Here is a 17,829-nt window from a genome sequence, read left to right on the forward strand (position 1 = left end):
CACTTTCTTGGCAGGAAACCACACTCAGGCTTAGTTGAAACTAAGTCTCTTCTTAACTTAGTTTCAACAACGCTTTCACATAGCTTCATGGCAGGGCTCAACAACTTTATCCCTGCATAGCTTGAAAATCAGTACCAGCTCTTCCCCATTCCTCAGACATGCTCTCACACTGAACACAGATTGTGTTAAACAGTCTTGTTTAAATCACTTTCCATCTCTTGTAGACATCTCAGCACTTCTACAGGTATTTGGACCAAATGCATTTTCATTCATCGCCCTCATTTCCTCCTTACTAATTCTCTGCACTTCCTTGATTCTCTTTCCTCGAAACACATTCCTCTTTCTCTAATTTTCTACATTATTTCCTTGAAAGCTGTGCCATGTAAAATATATATTAAAAACTGCATGGTTTGCTGGTAATGAATCATACCAAGACAACATCAAATATTGAAACAGAATTTTTTTTACTGTACATTTCTAAAAACAACACACTGTGTTTACTGGGGGAGACCCAGGAGTACATGTTGCTGTGAAAGCAAAATATTTTACAATCTTTGCTTAATGAAGGATTTCAACTGCTCAACAGTTCAGGCATTGGTGCTATGTGGACCAATGCCCTTCATACCATCATACGTGCTGGCATTTGAACTGCATGCTGATAACAAGCAGGATGTTCACTCTCATCTTTACTCCAGAGGGTAGAAGTATTCCTGGATCATAGTGGTGGTCTGTGCGTTTGCGTGGTTTTTGAACGTGCATTTGTAAATGCAGTCAGATATCACATCCACGGACTCTTTCAGAACAAATCCTTAGCCCATGCAGTCTACCGCTGAATCACGTCTTGAAAATCATAGCCGCTCAATATCAATTTTCAGCTTTTTCTATTATGTACAGAAATATGTTAGTGATACTTATTTACTCTAGATCATGAATTCTCTAAATGCTTTGCAATTTTACATCCAGAATATATATATATATATATATATTTTACAGTCCTACTTAGCACTCCTTTTTTGGTTGATTTTCTGTCTGTGAAGCACTTTGTAATGTTAAAAAAAAAAAAAAAAAAAAAATTATATATATATATATATATATATATATATATATATATATATATATATATATATATATATATATATATAATTTTTTTTATCATTAGTAGTAGTAGTGGCCTGCGTTGCCTTGTGAGCTGAAAGATATTTAAAATAAACACACTTCTCAAAATGTACTAATGCTTCTCAGTTTTGAGATTACTCTTAAAGCACTGTACCTGCCCAGCACTTAACTGTACACTGTTAGGAAAAAAAATAGATTAGATAAATAATTATGTGGCTGAATATCCAGATATTTGTAAGTGTTGGTGAAGACTAAGCCAGATCTTTCACATGCACAAAATCACAACTTCAGATATGTACTAATGTTTCTAATATAATAAGCCAGAAAAAAGCCTTTCTGCCTTCTTGTAGACAAATATTGGTTAAATTCATTTGAAGTGTATATTAAGGAAAGAATAAGAAACCAAAATGAAACCCACAAACTAGCAGCAAAAGTATCGATGCCAGTGTAAAAGCAGATTTGTCGGAAATAAACAAGTACGTTTAATCTACTTGTAAAAGTTAAATGTGCCACTTCATTGATTGTTTATAACTGAACACTGTAAAAGATCAGTAAATCTGGGGTAAAGTAAACAATTTTAACTATGCCACATATTTTGTCCCAGTCCTCTTTTTACTGCTCTCAGACAGGACGGAACGTGAGGGTGAGGTCAGCACTCCGGTGTGGGATGATGTAGCGCTCCTCCCTCAAGAGACGCAGAAGCAAATCCTGGGTGTCCTGGGGCCAACGGTAGATTCTGGTACTCTGAAGCCAGCTGGGTACATGAGCCTGTAAGAGGATACGAGGGGTAGCCGTGGGTTAGCATGCACAGTCAATGTACTTAATCCTCTGGATTCATGGGCCTTTTACCTGGAACCTAACTGCCCTCATCTCTTTCCTGTTTATAGTCTACGCAAAGCTGTAAACTTTATTTGTCCTTTTCTTTTCAATCAGTTTTTTTTGGAGGGTTTTATTTCCTCACATAGGTTTTACTTGTGCTTCCGATGCAGGGGTGATGGTGAGTGGTTTATTAAAGGGTCAGTTCACACAAATCACAAAGACGTGTTCTCCCCCCCAATCATGTGTTGATCAGTCTTACCTTGGCTGCATTGGGAAACATCACAGGAACCAGTCTGAAGTTCAAGCAGCCTTGCTGGATGTACTCATTTTGAATCTGTGCCATTGTGAAAGGATAGTCAGTGATAGAACTAAACAAAGGCTTCACTCATGAGTTCAACCAAAATGTATTTTCCTTGTCACCTAACATTGACACAATTACACATTGTGATTGATGCTCTGACAGAAAGCAGAAGAATTTGACTGCACTCTGCTCTGGCACACTAACACAGTGAGGAATCTGGGAGGAACGGCTCTGTTTTCAGTTCCTGGGAGGTATTTCCTCATTCTTCCATGCAATTGAAATGTGAGAGGAGGTACTATAATGATACAGAAAAGCCACAAGAGGGAGACATTGTGAGAAAATATTTGCTTCTCAGTTCCTAAGAGGCCATTTACCTGGTTGTGGATGTACTTGGTGTGCAGGCCATGCTCATCGACTCCATCTCCTTCCACATCCGCTTTGTACTTGGGGCTGATGGCCACAATGATCAGCACAGATTTCTGTCAAAACAATCCTCATTGTCAATTTTTCAGCACAGCTGTGATAAGAGTTGAAGAATTGCCTAATCAAACTCAGCCGTCACACTTACATCATTCAGAAAACGGTCCATCCATTGGTTGATACCCATGTTTCGGATTGAACTGTCAAACATGTCGAGCTGAGGAAAGGCAGAGCGAGTGAGAACATTTGAAGTGGAGTGAGCATCTGCTGGAAATCAAAGGCTGATGAATGACTGGACTTACTGAGGGTCTAAAGCCTTGGTCCACAAGAAATTTAACAAAAATGAACATTTCCTTGGCTATGTCCACTGAATATGTGATAAAAACTCTTCCTGTCAATGAGGGAGGGGAAAAACAGAAAACAAAAAACCCCATCAGTCATTATCCTGAACAGAAGGGAAACATGAAACAGAAGGGAATGATGCATGCTTTGGCACATGGTGGGACTTACTGCACTCCTCGGGAAGACTGATGGTCTTCCTGATCTCCTTCGTGCCTGATCCTGTGCCTGCAAGGTCGGAGCAACCCACGCTGACCTCATGCATCACGTCTAGAGGAGGTGTTGCATAGGGAGCCGCAGAACCACAGTGACCATTAAGAGCACCTTTAAGTTGCTGCCCATTTTGAGAGAGATTCCTGTGGAGGGAAATGATGAGAAATGACCACAGAGTGACTCACAACATACGGTATTGGGGAAAGTATTCCACCAGTGAACCAATGCTGGAATTAGTAGATCATAATGACAAACATTTTCTGGTGGGGTTGAGGCTCCTGGTGTCGGCCTGCTGGGTAACCCAGGTCTTGATGACAATAATTATCGCGTCCGCGCGGGTTTGCTGGAGGGCAGCACGCGCGCTGTTTCAGACAGCTTCCCTGCATTGGCATGTGGCCTGCAGACAGACACAGAGGAGCAGACATAAGTTCCTCTTTCAGATGGTTTAGCAGAAATGAGATGCAGATTGTCCTGCTTCTGGAATGCAATAGCACATTTACTGTTTGTTCTTGAGTGCTAAAATTATGGTTTTAAATGATTGCTGCCTACAACCAATAATTTTTTTCAGTGACATCCAATATCATATGTCAAATTCATAGTCACAATATGACCAATTATAGTTATCATTTGTTATGGGACGCTCGATGTTTCCATGTTATTGAGTGCCAGCCACAAAGTAAAGATGTCTTAAAGTGGGCATGAGTTTGGTGTTTTAGTGTCCTATGACACAGTATCAACAAACAGGGCTGAAAAAGGAAGCTAAAAGCTACGGTTCACCAGCTTGTCAGTCCATATAGAATCCCATTTTAAAATGCTTAACATTTTTACAGCCTGTTACAATGTGGTACAACAGTGCTGACTTCTGTGTGAATTTGTTTTCCTGCTCACCTGGTTGGATTATTATTTTTTTCTTCACAGGCCTAAAGTTGTGGGTGTGATTGTTTATGCTGAAAGTTTCAGTAAACAGTAGAGAAACCTATGGATTACGTATTTTTGTGTTTTCCACGTAAATCTGTGGACTCCAAACATATCAGCAAAAACTGAGACATTGTAAGGGATTAAGGTACAGATTATTTTTCCTTTAATTTGTGACCTCTTTTACTGTGTTCTGTGTAAATATTGGATAATTTTTCAGATCTACTTAAATGAAACAATCCAGGGGTAATTCACTGACATACTCACGTGGCATATGTGGAATTGGCATTTTAACATAGTTGATGCTGTTGAAGTCCGATTTGAGCGGTTGGGGGGTCTCCAAGTACTCTGCATCATCCACAGAGTGGCTCCAGTGCTGGCTTGAAGGGCCTATGGGGTCTTGCTTATACTGCACTTTCTGTCTTAGGCTAACATGCCAAAAATCTTCCGTGAATGGGGCATTCACATGTCCTGAGAGTGGTGCTGCTGGGGAGTTAATGCGAAACTGGTGCTTATACTGGTTCTCAGGGAATTTACTCAAGCCCACTTGTTGTGCTGCCCGCTGTGGAGGCTCAAATTCACGGACCTCTAGCCTTTTGACGGTCTCTGCGTGTGCGTTACACTGTTCACATGGGGGGAGCCGTTCCAAGTCCAGAGTCTCACCCATTTCAACAGGAATGCTATGATGGGGACAAGGCCCTGAAAGCAAGAAGGAAAAGATCAACAGGTTTTTACTCACTTCACTGAAAATGGAATTTTTGGCAAGCTGATAGCTCTGTGTCTGTGCCTTCCTACCTTTAAAAGGGTCCATTTTTTAATTTTATTTTACCAATTAAAAGTGTCTTTGGCCTCTGTGGTGAAAATGAAAGCAGTGTTAAAATAATCTGTTGCAACATGGCACCTTAAAGACATACACACACAAAAACACACGCACACACACACAGCAAAACGCCCTACATAAAATCAACATGGCGGTTACAAACCGAGACTAGAACCACAGGGAAAAGCATTACCCTTAATACGGCAAACTCTTCTCGGTAGAAGTATTCATGTGTTCTTTTATTTTTCACACTGAAACAAGTGAAAACGGAGGATCTCTACAGGTGGGTTGAAGCGTAACCTGATCGTGACAAACAAGTACAAAGGTCAGAATCATTCATCAAAAGCAATGCCAGGTATTTCTTTTTAAACAATAACTAAAAAAAAATGTCAAAAGTTAACATGGTGTTTGACATTACAAGTTAAAGAACAAAGCCAATGTGTTTTCACACCTACCTTTGCTTAAAGCTGCTCAGCCCCAGCACAAACCTGTTTTGTGGCAAACAGGAAACATTCCCGCTGCTTGTTCCTTCCTGTCTTATGCAAATCTTGGAAGTCTCGTGACCCATTTATGCAAAAGGTGTGGAGCGTGAACTCCAGGGCTGCCAATCAGGTTGCTTCTTCAACCAGGTAGGCAGGCTGCAGCCAGCCACATTCAACTGTTTTGTTGGAAAGGTGTCATGTTTTGTTTTCATCACACATTGTGAAGCAATGAAATTGAAGCAGCAGGGGGGGAAAGGATACACAGGACTTGACAGGTAAAAAATATATTCTGCAGCATGTATAAAACGGTACTGAACTGTGTTCTCAGTAGATTTTATACAGTGACCCATTTTCAAGGCCATCAAACAAGAACATGTTTTTGTTTCATAACTAGACATGATCCATATCACACCCAAGTCTGATTTTCCTTTTTTGTTTTATAAATAAACTGTATTGACAAAGGCCCACAGTTGGGCAAAAGGTTGTATATAATGGTTCTTTGAGCAAAATGCATACCATGTTTTTGTGTGGATGGGAAAAAATGCAGTAACTTCTGGGTCTGAAAAGAGAACTAGTTTAATATCTTAAACTTGCATTCTTTCTGATGTTCAACACTGGTCATTCCTGTGCTTGGAAGAAGAAACCAAGAGGGGTGTGTCATTAAGCTAGATTACTAGGTTAGCAAGAAAGTCTTGTTTTGAGTTGTTTGTCATGAAAGTGGCTCTCTTTTTACCTGACTAAAAAATTGTGGTAATTTAACCTGAACAGGAGCGGGTTATGTTCTGGATTTCTTTTTACAAACGGCTGGACTTGCATATGATTTTTTTTCTTTGCATATTAGAATTTAAATTGTACCTCTGTACTGTACCTCACTGATATTGCAAATGAAGCGCAGCTGTACAAACGTCACAATGTTGCTGGAATATTCATCTGGTGATGCAGAAAATGTGTAAATGTTCATATACTTGATTCTGATCTGCTGCTCTTTTACAGCGCAGTTAGTAGAATGCAGAACACACACAAAGAGCACCTGTCAATCAATAAAATTGATTTAACTTCTGCCAACAAACTAAATTTCCACATCGCCTTTATTAAGGTACAGGCCAGTTTTAAAGTTCCAGAGCTCTACTGTGAATGATAGGCAGAATTCATAGGGATAATTTTGTATAGAAAAAGATCATATGACACAGCAAAGAAAGGCCGCCTCAACAGAGAAAGTTGCAGAAATTATAGCGTGATATCTCTCATCTCTGACTGGGGTTTTAGGTTTTGTCAAGTCAGCTTATACAAAGAAAGCCTGACTTATTTCCTTTGTAGTACACCCTTCAGTAGTACAGAAGGTTGATTTTAAAACAACAAGAGTGCCCAAAATCAACCTTCTGGGTTAATAATGTAACTTTAGTAACCAGTGACTGTTGGTGACGATGTCAGTAGATGTACTTTATATGTTGGCATCACATACAGTAAAAAACATAGACGTAGGACCCCGGTTGGAAAAATTCAGCCAATATGCAGTTCCTTAACCTGCCTTCTGTCTCAAGTCCACCTGATGACGATAGTTGTGAATGCAAAAGGACTCCCAGTCCCATAGAAGTCCATGGAAAAATGGCTTTCTGACTTAGAAGGAAAATGTTTTGAGAGGTTAAGTTTATGGGCTCAGTCACTCATTTTGGGTCATATTGAATACAAAATAAATTTTTAAATCTCAGTCATAATTTTTTTTTAAGAAATAGAGGCTTATCTGTGGCATTAATTCACAAAATATCTGTTTATCTGTTGGATTCAGCTTTTTGGGACATATGTATAACTTCATAGCAATCAAGAAATTGTTGAGGTGTTTCAGAGCAGGTCATCCATCTGTCCAATTTGGGCTTTTGCTGCAATCTAATATTGTTGTATGTATTGAGAGCCATGACACCAACATAGGTATTTTAATCTTTCTTTCAAGTCCATGCTTCATTTGACATTTTGACACCTTTTCAGAATTCGTCCCAAGTATCTGTTTTTGCAATATATTCTGTTAAACAAGTTTTTCATATACACCATCTGCGTATATGCTGATACTGTTCTACCTGTGTAAACCAACCAAACACATCATTCTGGCTTTAGGTTAATATCGAATTTGATGAGTTTCCGGGGATACAGCCTATAAAAGTAGGTAAGTGTACCTTGATTCACGGCTTTTGTGTTAAAACTAGTTTAAAGAAGAAACTTTAACCTTTTTATCTTCTTGGAGTTCGTTCTATTCTGTAGGTTTTAAACTGGTTAGCACCACAGACACAGGGTTGCTGGATGATGAAGCCTTATGATCCACCACTGAAAAAACTTTCATGGTAGTATTTGTGAGGACAGAGCCCAGTTCAAGTGCCTTCTCATTACAAGTCAGTACCTGGACCAGCTCTTGCCGGAAGCGGCGACTGACCATACAGTAGAGTAGGAAGTTTGTGGTGGAGTTCAGGTTCTGCAGCATGTTGGCAATGTCTCCGGCAACGTTGATTGGAATGCTGTAGTCATTTCTATTAAAATTCTCATTATTGTAGTTGGTCCTCAAGATGCAATACGTGACAAAACGAGGAAGGCTAAGCACAACAAAAGCCACAGAGACGGTTCCCAGCAGGAGAATGGTCCTCCTCAACATGCCCCTCGTGCTTTTACCCTGCATGACACGATACTCCTCTTTAGTGAAGAGCTTACTGGCGTTGCACAAATGGTACCCAATGAGGTAATTGAAAATGATAACCAACACGATCGGAATTCCTCCTGAGAGGAATGTAGTTATCCACACTATAACAGTAGTGTAGGTCTCATTGCGGTATAGACATCTGGGCAATGTGATGTTCTCTCCATCCACTGTGAGGTTCACAGGTGTGACAATATTGATCCAAGCCAGAGGCACAGAGACCAGGTGGGATACCAGCACAATAGCTATGCAGGTAAGCTTAGTGACCCTAGTTTGGGACAAATGCTGTTTGACAGCCGTGCTGCGGAGGACCAAGTAACGCTCGATGGTGAACACCACCACAATCCAAGAGGAGCTGTAGAGTGACCCATACTGCAAAAATCCCAGAATGCTACACCAGGGGTAAGAGTGCCAGAAGGGCTGCAGGGTCCAGAAGGCGAGAGTTAGGTCAATAAGAATTACCCACACCAAGTAGAAAATGTCAGCAATAGCTAGACAACTGAGGTAGATGATGGCTGTGCTGGACATCCCACAATTACGGAAACAGATCATGTAGAATGTGAAGAGGTTTCCTAGAACAAAGGGTAGGAACACAGGCCCACACTCGTTTATTGATCATTTGGTCAAAGATAAAAGCTAAAACTAAGGATGCATATGATATTGTACACATCCACAAGATAAGTAGCAAAATTAATCTGATATCCAGTTTTCACACATTTTTAACTATTCAGGAACTATTTAGGAAATTTCATCTCATGGATTTCAGCAAGGATTTGGTGGTTCAGTGGTAGAATTCTCGCCTGCCTTGCGAGAGGTCCCGGGTTCAAATCCCGGACGAGCCCCCAAATGTTAAGGTTCAAATATTGAGGAAGGAGAGTACAAACAACCATTGGTCCAGAACTTGGTCAAACAATTGATTTCAATGAAATACACACGTGGGAAGACCAGTGCCTGTTCGCAGACAGCGCTGATCTCCGACTTAATCAAAGCATAAACAGATATTTTATACCATCAGGGTTTGAATTTAATGACGCCCCCTCAACGTCAGATCCATTTCATACATAGGTCAGATCAAAACCACAATGACTTTTAACACAGTTTGAAAAGAACATTGTCTCCGTCTTCACGGCAGGTACTTCCTGTCCCTTCTGACTTTCACTTCTCGTCTGGAACACAAGACACTCATCCTGCAAGAAACTGTTCCTCTTTTTGCAGAGACAACAAGAAACTGTTCCTCTTTCGCAGTTGCGAGCAAACATAACTAACCTCTCACCTATAAATGCGTCTATCTACTGTGTATGTGTGTGTGTGTATGTGTCGTCCTTAAATGCTCTCTCTCATCTCACCCGTTGCACTTCTGACCTTTCACCAGAACAGAGGCTCATCCTTACATGTAATCCTCAGAATAACCTGCACTTAGACTCTGCTTTCGGTTTCAGTTCTGCAAAAGGCACACTCTGCAAACCTGCAATTTCCTGTCAGCCTGCCACTTAGTCTTTCTGAAAGACACACACTCTTTAAACATCTGAATGCAATATCAATACTGTAGATTACATTATTAATGCAATGGTAATGATGATTATTAACAATAGCAGTAAAATAATTTCCCTGATCTCCACACTAGCATACATCAGCTAGGTAATGTTGTTGGTAACAGAGTAGCTGTGTCCAAATTCAGAGGCTACATCCTCCTGAGGCCGCATTTGTAGGCCGATTACATCACAACGACGCGACAAAGGCTTGAAGACTGAGAAAAAATAATTCAGATGAAAAGTCAGAATTCTGACTTTTTTCTCAGAATTCTGACTTTAATCTCAGAATAATGACTTTTTTTTCCTCAGAATTCTGACTTTTTTCTCAGAATTCTGAGATTAAAGTCAGAATTCTAACTTTTCTCAGAATTCTGGAGAAGAAGAAAAAAAAGACGTGCCCACTTTTTCTTTTTTCCAGTGGCCCTAATCCTCTTCCGTAGCTAAATACGCAATGTCACATTTCTATTTCTACTTGGTATATATGAAAAATCTAAATCTAAAATCTAAAGGGATTTATTGACATATTAAAACGTCCTTAACGTCTAATCTTGTGCATTGTTATATTTTGATGTCCATTATTCCTGATAGATCATGGAAAGCCAAACGCAATACAAACCTGGAATGCCGATGACACAAAGTAAAGGGTAGTAGATCTTCTGGATAGTAACAAAGATGGATAAAGTGGCTCCCTCCATTGTTTGCTCACATGCTAATACCTGCAATAAAACCACTGGATGTACAGTAAGACAAATAATGTTCAGGGCGTCGCATTGTGCAGCTTTTTAAGACCTACTTGGAAAGTTTTAGGTGTAACTGTTAAGATAACATATTGTACATGATGACAACTGTTGAGTTTAAGGTGCTAAAAATAGATTTACATTTTGTAGGCTACTTTGTTGTAAACTCAAAATAACTCTACATGAAAGCTGGCCTACTGTGTTAGGTGGGTTTCATCTGGGTGTAACTAAAACAAAGCATTAATGGTTTCTGAAGAAAGTTATGTTTTCTTCAAATCTCTGTCACTTGGAAATTGCTTGTCTGCGGCCCTGTGTTACTTGAGAGAAGTTAGGGATCCACTGTAATCTTGATGACATACAGAACCATACATATAGCTTTATTCTTTCATCCTTTTTACCTTTTAGAAGCTTCAAAACTCTGTATGAATATAGCAGTCTTTACTATTAAAGTGAACTAAATTAGACTTACCTAGTTTCTGCAGGATGTGATTGCTGTGCTCCTTTTAGCTATAAAGTTGCCACATAAAGGGGAGTTTTTCCACAGAGATGCATCCCAGCTGGTTATGAGTCCACAAAGACAATGGTATTGATAATATGAAGGAGAGATGGTCAGGGAGCTCCACCTGCTGCTCCAATAAGGCTTTGGGAGGGGGGAGTCACACCACCTGACATACGGTTGAAGGGAATTTTCCTACACAGTGGAAGCTCATTTCTGGCAGCACTTATAAAACACGCCTTTACAGACCAAATTAGGTTACTGAAATGACCCCCCCTCCCACTCGTGTGTTTTGAATGAAAAAACTTCAAGCAAGAAAAATAGACAGAATTTATTTCTTCCTCACTATGCAGGTTTGTGAAACATTTTCATTGGACAGCTCCACTGAAATAGAAAGTCATATGAATTTGAAATGAAACTCTGAGATTTCTGATAATTTTTTGTAAATTTACATAGTGAATTGCTCATCACAATTACTCTACAAGTTTATCCTCTAACACATTTACATCTTAAATCTGGGACTCTCCACCATTATAATCTTAGAACTGAAGAAGATTCTCAGATGAGAGGTGAAACATTTTCAAGCAACTTTAAAAAAAGTCCACACGCTTTTCTTTCCAAGCTCCTTAGACTACGATGACCTCGATGACACCGGCACATTTACATCTCCTTTTTTGTCCTAATCCTTGCTTTTTGGAACACAACTTTTCCTTTGAGTTCCTCTGAGTATGTTGTCTCTCTAATTTTGAAAAACTCGAGAATACACTTTAGGACATTATTGTGTGCTTTGCATATTACCATTGCAGTGTTGAGCTCAACTAAATTGCAAAATTTCAAGGCAGATTTTTCTTTTTAAAAAGATGTGCCTCCCTCCTTTTGAATGTAGTACTGATTCTGCAGCTGGTGTCCGTCTAAAATGGTAGGTTGCACATTGATGGAACATCAAAGCTGCTCCCATTCCTCACTGGCAGCATTGACTTTTTAAGCTCTAAACTCTCCCAAAGTAAAATTAGCAAATTATTTTGGATGGTGGTGCTGCTCAACTTTAATTCCACTCACAAACAATCATATATTCAACCCACCATTACGTGTGATCCCTGAGTGTGTCGGCATAAGTGGAAATTGGAGCGAGAGTGGCTGAGGAGAAGTGAGTGTGCGTGAGAAGAGGAGTGGCGGCGTTTGGACTGAGTGTAGAGCGAGCATGGATTTCCTCCCCTCTATCCCCTGGAGCCCTGGACCCCTGCCCCACTCACTGTATATACAAATCACTGTGGTTTCACTCTTGTGTCAATAAATTGTCACCTTTATTGCTTGCCAGAACGCTGTCTGCGCTTGAATCCATCTGTTAGCCATGACAAGCTGTACAGTGTGATTAAAGTAATTAGAAATAAGTAACATAACTTGTTTTATAAGGCTGTGATCAGGTGAGATGTGGTGCTACTCTAAAACTGCTTTTTTGTGAATTTAGCCAATTAAATTCAACAAGATTTAAACAGATGTTTCACAAGCTGTATGGCTGATTTATTTATTGATTTTTTTCAAAAAGTTAGCAAATCTCTTTACTGTACTCATACTAGCTGTCCTCTTTTCTGCCTTCAAATCCTACTGATCAATAAATCAAACAGCAGTGTGCAAACAGAATGCTTTAGCTGAGTTTGGAAAATTTGTTGTCATGGAAAAGAAGTGATACCTTTCACATAGAAGACATATTGATTAGTCAAAGATAGGCGCAATAATCATTAATGGCCATTAATGGTAGTGTTACCAGTTGGTGAACCAGAAACCTGCACTTTCAGTGCTGGAACACTGACTTTAATCCAGGGGTAGGCAACCTTTCTGATGATGAGTGCCATTTAAAATTTCCTCAGAAGTCAGTGTGCCATATGATTGCATTATGATTCACTCAGATATACACCTGGTTTATATCTGACCCAGATAGACTGCAGGTCATAACTTCTTACCTGAAGTTCAGTTCACCTGACACTCGGACCGTCGGCTGCCTCGGGTCTCTCCTCCTCCTGCCTCCCCTCTCCCCCAGCCACCTGCTGGCCTCCACCGCTTGTTAATGTTACTGAAACTGTGGAAGCTCCGCCATAGTCACCACCAAACAACTGAGTTATTTTTACACACCGGCCAGCATCTGGCCAATCCACCACCTTTCATTGTTTATACCGTTCCAAAAAAAAAAAAAAAAAATCATCGGCCCACCGAGCAAATGCCTGGTATGCCCGATGGCCAGTCCAACTATGGTCGTGCCATCAGTTAACCCTTCGGGCATGCGTGCCTAGGGTTGCCGACCCCTGCTTTAATCCTACTTATATATGTAAGTTTTTGAAAAAAAATCTACTTCTAAAAGTACTTTTATTGCACCATGTTTATTCACTCATGAGCTGCTGTAACGTAAATTAAATGGCTGAATTACCACCTCAGGTGTTTATTCAGGTGTGTTGCAGCAGGGACATATTCAAAAGTTTAAGGACCCCATCCCTCAACGACTGGAGTTTGACACCTGTGACCTAGGGCAGCGGTCTCCAACCTTTTTTGCGCCACGGACCGGTTTATGCCCGACAATATTTTCACGGACCGGCCTTTAAGGTGTCGCGGATAAATACAACAAAATAAAACTAGTACCGGTACCGAAAAAAATAAAATTTATTCATAACACACGTGAAAAGACCAAGGAAAACCGAGTAAACGATAAAAACGATAACAAAATAACGCTGAAAACCGATAAAAACCCTGAAAACTATACATTTCACACCTGAGCCTCAACTCTCGCGGCCCGGTACCAAACGACTCACGTACCGGTACCGGGGGTTGGGGACCGCTGACCTAGGGGAAGCATGTATAATGCAAACAGAACTGGTCCTACATGGAACCCTGTGGAACTCCAATATTAACCTTAGTGTGTGAATAAGACTCCCCATTTACATGAACAAACTGGAGTCTATTGGAGAGAGATATGATTCAAATCAGTGCGGCACAGGACCTTTAATACCTGCGGCCTGCTCTAATCTCTGTAATAAAATACGGTCAACAGTATCGAACGCTACACCGAAGTCTAGCAGGACAAGGAAAGAGACAGGTCACAGGTCATAAGAAGATAATTTTTACCCTTCTGAATGATGAGTTCCTAAACCTGACTGAAACTCTTTAAATAAACCATTCCTCTGTTGCTGCTTTACAACAATTCTTTAAAGAACTATTGAGATAAAAGGAAGGTTGGAGACTGGCCTACAATTGGCTAAGACAGCTGGATCAAATCTTTTTGAGTAATGGTTTAATTACTGCCAGCTTAAAGGCCTGTAGGGGTACATATTAATGGTACATAGCCCACAGACTTATCATATTTAAGATTGACACATTATTTAATGGTAGGACTTCGTTGAGCAGTCTTGTAGGAATGGAATCTGACAGACAGACTGGTTTGATTACTGAAGTTATTCACTGCATACCAGGCAGAATCGTACGCAGTGAGAATGTCACACTATTAACATGATAATCAGGCATAGAGCAGAGCAGCTACCTAAACTAAACTCCCACGGTGTTGGCACATTTCATTCACGAGGATAACAGCAGGCGGATTATATCCTTGACTTAGCTACAGCAATTTCAGAAAGACATCTACAGTAATGTAATGTATTTGCTACTGCTATGTAATCCATGTTTTTAATAAATTATCAGACAAATGAAGGTTTTCAGGGAATACTGTAAAATCTTTAGTTTTTATAGTATATGTCACAACAAGATCCAGAATAAGATTCCTCCTCCTGCTCTGCTGCTAGCAACAGCAGCCTCCTGTGACTGTGAGGGCTTGTTACCAGTTGTGCTGGTACTAACATGTCAGTTAATTTGTCACATTTTGCTGCATCTATTTTTAGTTTCTTTTTCTCTCTTTTCAGCTCCACCTTTTGACCACTTCAAGTTGTGTGAGGGCACAGGGAAAGTAGGTGAGGGCCTGGCTGCCACTGGCTCTCTTGCTCTGTGAGCATGCAGTTTCTCTTGGTTTCTCAGGCAGGTGCACACACACATGTAAAACATTGGCATTGGTCATAATAAGTGTCTTGGAAAGAGTGTAAAATGTTTATTGGTCTTTTCTGAGTTCCAAATGCCAAATCACTGAATTAACAAAACGAGTCATGTTAATAAAAAATGGAAATGAAAGATACAAAGGAGAGAAGTTAGCGACACTTAAAACCCATTTAGCTGTACAACTGAAAAATGAGGATTTACCAAAGGCTGTGATACCATCTGCATTAAGACCAGACCAGAGCTGGTTTCAATTTATTTTCAATGCGTTTCACATTCAGACTCCTGTCACATGAACTGGTCCAGAGCTCCCCTGATCATATAGTCCAAATGTCTCTCGAAGGATCACCTAAAAGGGTTAAATAAAATCAAAGACTCAATATAATCGTGTCACTTAAACATAAAAGAAGAAGCAGCTCAGGAGGTAAGATGGTCCTGGTTCAGGTGCAGCCTGTTGATCCTGCAGGCTCGGGTGGAGGACGTGCAGGAGGAAAAACCCCACGATCTGTTTCAAAATGAAGATTCTCAATCAAAGACATTTATACTCTTAAATGAAAATCCTTCTTGTCTCCCAGCTACAAAATAACACACCAGTGGTATAAAGACAGAAACATTTCCACCCAAATAGCAATGAGGGATATGTCAAAATCCTTGTACGTTGCTGTGATTTACAAAAATGTGGCAGATCGTTTGTAAAAGAACCTGCAGCAGCAGCAGCCTAACTAGAAGCTTTTGTGACGGGAAGGCAAAAAAAAAGGTGGACTGTGTCATGCTCACCAGGAGAAACTTTATGCAATAACACGTGTAACTGAAAAGTAGAGAATAAAGCGATGAATTCTCTTTTATAGGAAATGAGAAAAAAATATAGAGCCTTCCAATTCAATCTCTAGAAAATAATAGAGAAGCTACAGTATAATACACATACAGATTAACTGTGCCTCCTCAGGTACTTGACTTCCTTTTATCATTATTATTACTTTTGTGCAGAAGAAAATAAAATCTGAAACGGAAGCAGACAAACTAAAACAAGCTTTTCTTATTTACATTGAATACAAGGAACTGCATTAGCACAACCCCCAGTTAACCCCAGTTCCATCAGCTTTGTTAACTATGGCATTTACAGAGTTCAGACACTAGGGGGGCGTGTCGGAGACTGAGGGCGGTGTCGTCAGGGGGTTTGTATTGGAACCCAAGTTGAGCTGAGGAAGCTGTACACATCCCTAACATAAAAAGGCCAGGCTGAAAAGGATCCATAGTTTTTTTGTTTTTGTTTTTTATATAGCACTGCTGTAGCTAATCGTGTCCAGGCCTCGAGCTGACCCCAAGAGAGAGAGGGGGAGAGAGAGAGAGACAGAGAGAGAAAGCAAGAACAGGGTGTGGGGGGTGGTAGCGGTGGGTTAGAGGTTGTCCCCGGGCTGGTACTGAGGCTCGGTGGCTGTGAAGTAGTCTTCCAAGAAGGCTTGCAAGTACTCAAAGGTGGGCCGCTCCTCTGCGTCCTTCTTCCAGCACTGTAGCATCAGCTCGTGCAGCGAAATGGGGCAGTCCTGTGGGCACGGCATCCTGTAGCCCCGCTCCACCTGCTCCAGCACCTCTCGGTTGTTCATACCTGAAAATTAAATGCAGGAAGCAGGTGAGAAAGAGCGCTCGGGAGCTCTGCCTGGGATCACGCAGTGATCAAATTCAAAAAATCTGTTCTTAACGTGCTGAATCTGCAAAGGGCTGTTTAATGAAGATCTGTTTAATTAAAACCTCTAACTGAAGAAAGCAAAATCTACAAAATAATGTTACTAAAGTTTTGAAATAAACATGGCCTAGTCTGAACATGTCGTGCGTTATCGGTCTTCAGTGCTCCTCAGAAACATTCAATATTCATTATTTACTGGCACTTATGCTTATGTTGGTTGCTGCTGTGGTCTCCCTACTGTGTTCTTCTCTTTTTGCTTATTTTCTTTTCAGTAGGTGATCAAACAGACACACAGCAGTGGATGGAAGCAGCTACAAAGTTTGCTTTTCTTCACGTTGGAGGTTGTTAATCAGGTGCTTTGATGAAGGATTCCTGTCGGCTTTTTCTCAGTAAAGATTTGAATGTTGATTACAGCTGGTTGTTCTGGATGCTAGAAAACCCCTTTTTTGACTCCACCTGAGCTCACCATCTTTTTAATCTCTTTAATCCCATCTCTTCACTCTTTCTAATCCCTCATTTTGTAATCAAGTTATTTGAGTTACTCAATGCATTGTTGCAGCCTTATATTGACCAATACAGAACAATGGGAAAGGACAAGGAACTCAGTGAACATCAACAAAGAATTGTAGATTTATACAAGTTGGGAAGGTCTTCTGGAGCCATTTCTAGACAAGTGCTGATTCAGATCATCAGTTGAAACAACTGTACTCAAGTAAAAGTTATTCTGATGGTCTAACATTGGTTAGGTTGTTTAGGAACAACTCATGATCCACTGTGGCTCGAAACCTGCCAAAAACTGGAATCTGCTCAAACACAGAGTCATTGTCCTCAGTGCTTGACTAAAATTTGAAGCCAAATGCTTTCTGGAGAAAAGCTTTATGGTCAAATGGGACAAAGAATTGAACTAGTTGGCCACAATGACGAGAGATATTATTGTAGTAGTGAAGATGAGGCAAAGCTGAACTCTGTAACAGTGTCAAGCATGGTGGTGGTAGCGTCATGCTCTTGGGATGTTGTGCTGCTAGAGGCTCGTGGTACATTGCACAAAGTGAACGGAATAATGGACTACCTCCAAATTCTCCAACTTCACGGCAAAGTAACAGCCAGAAAGTTGAAACTGTGTTCTAACACAGAGGCCTTCCCAACACACCAACCTCATGCCTTTTAAAATTTGTGGACTATGCTTCATGCCAACCTACTTCAATGGACAGTCAAATATCCAGTCTGAATTATGCTAGAAGCTTGT

At 40.4% G+C, this 17,829-nt stretch overlaps 3 protein-coding genes across 7 annotated transcripts in view; all 3 read right to left on the minus strand.

Moving 5' to 3' along the window:
• Positions 1–1,128: 1,128 nt before the first annotated feature.
• Positions 1,129–5,242, minus strand: traf3ip2a (TRAF3 interacting protein 2a). Its single transcript, XM_084953648.1, has 10 exons — positions 5,137–5,242; positions 4,919–4,974; positions 4,391–4,822; positions 3,464–3,605; positions 3,167–3,351; positions 2,959–3,047; positions 2,805–2,873; positions 2,611–2,715; positions 2,195–2,269; positions 1,129–1,884 (listed from the first exon to the last, which is right to left on the minus strand). Exons 2-10 carry the CDS (start codon positions 4,932–4,934, stop codon positions 1,738–1,740), a joined length of 1,260 nt encoding a protein of 419 aa, XP_084809774.1. The 5' UTR covers positions 4,935–4,974; positions 5,137–5,242; the 3' UTR covers positions 1,129–1,737.
• A 2,425-nt stretch (positions 5,243–7,667) lies between these two features.
• Positions 7,668–11,059, minus strand: LOC146372352 (putative G-protein coupled receptor 139). Its single transcript, XM_084953649.1, has 3 exons — positions 10,844–11,059; positions 10,254–10,353; positions 7,668–8,677 (listed from the first exon to the last, which is right to left on the minus strand). The coding sequence occupies exons 2-3, from the start codon at positions 10,330–10,332 to the stop codon at positions 7,668–7,670; spliced, it is 1,089 nt and encodes a 362-aa protein (XP_084809775.1). The 5' UTR covers positions 10,333–10,353; positions 10,844–11,059.
• Positions 11,060–14,939: 3,880 nt separating this feature from the next.
• The window catches only part of fynb (FYN proto-oncogene, Src family tyrosine kinase b), a 79,893-nt gene continuing 77,003 nt past the window's right edge, over positions 14,940–17,829 (minus strand). For all 5 annotated transcript variants that reach the window (XM_084953836.1, XM_084953837.1, XM_084953834.1 and 2 more), the window contains one exon: positions 14,940–16,505. In XM_084953836.1, the coding sequence (XP_084809962.1) occupies positions 16,297–16,505 (209 nt within the window). In that variant the 3' untranslated portion in view covers positions 14,940–16,296. The remainder of the gene's footprint in view (positions 16,506–17,829) is intronic.

This window comes from Perissodus microlepis, chromosome 15, assembly GCF_051167445.1.
Source record: "Perissodus microlepis isolate ML-2025 ecotype Zambia chromosome 15, ASM5116744v1, whole genome shotgun sequence".
Lineage (NCBI taxonomy): Eukaryota > Metazoa > Chordata > Actinopteri > Cichliformes > Cichlidae > Perissodus > Perissodus microlepis.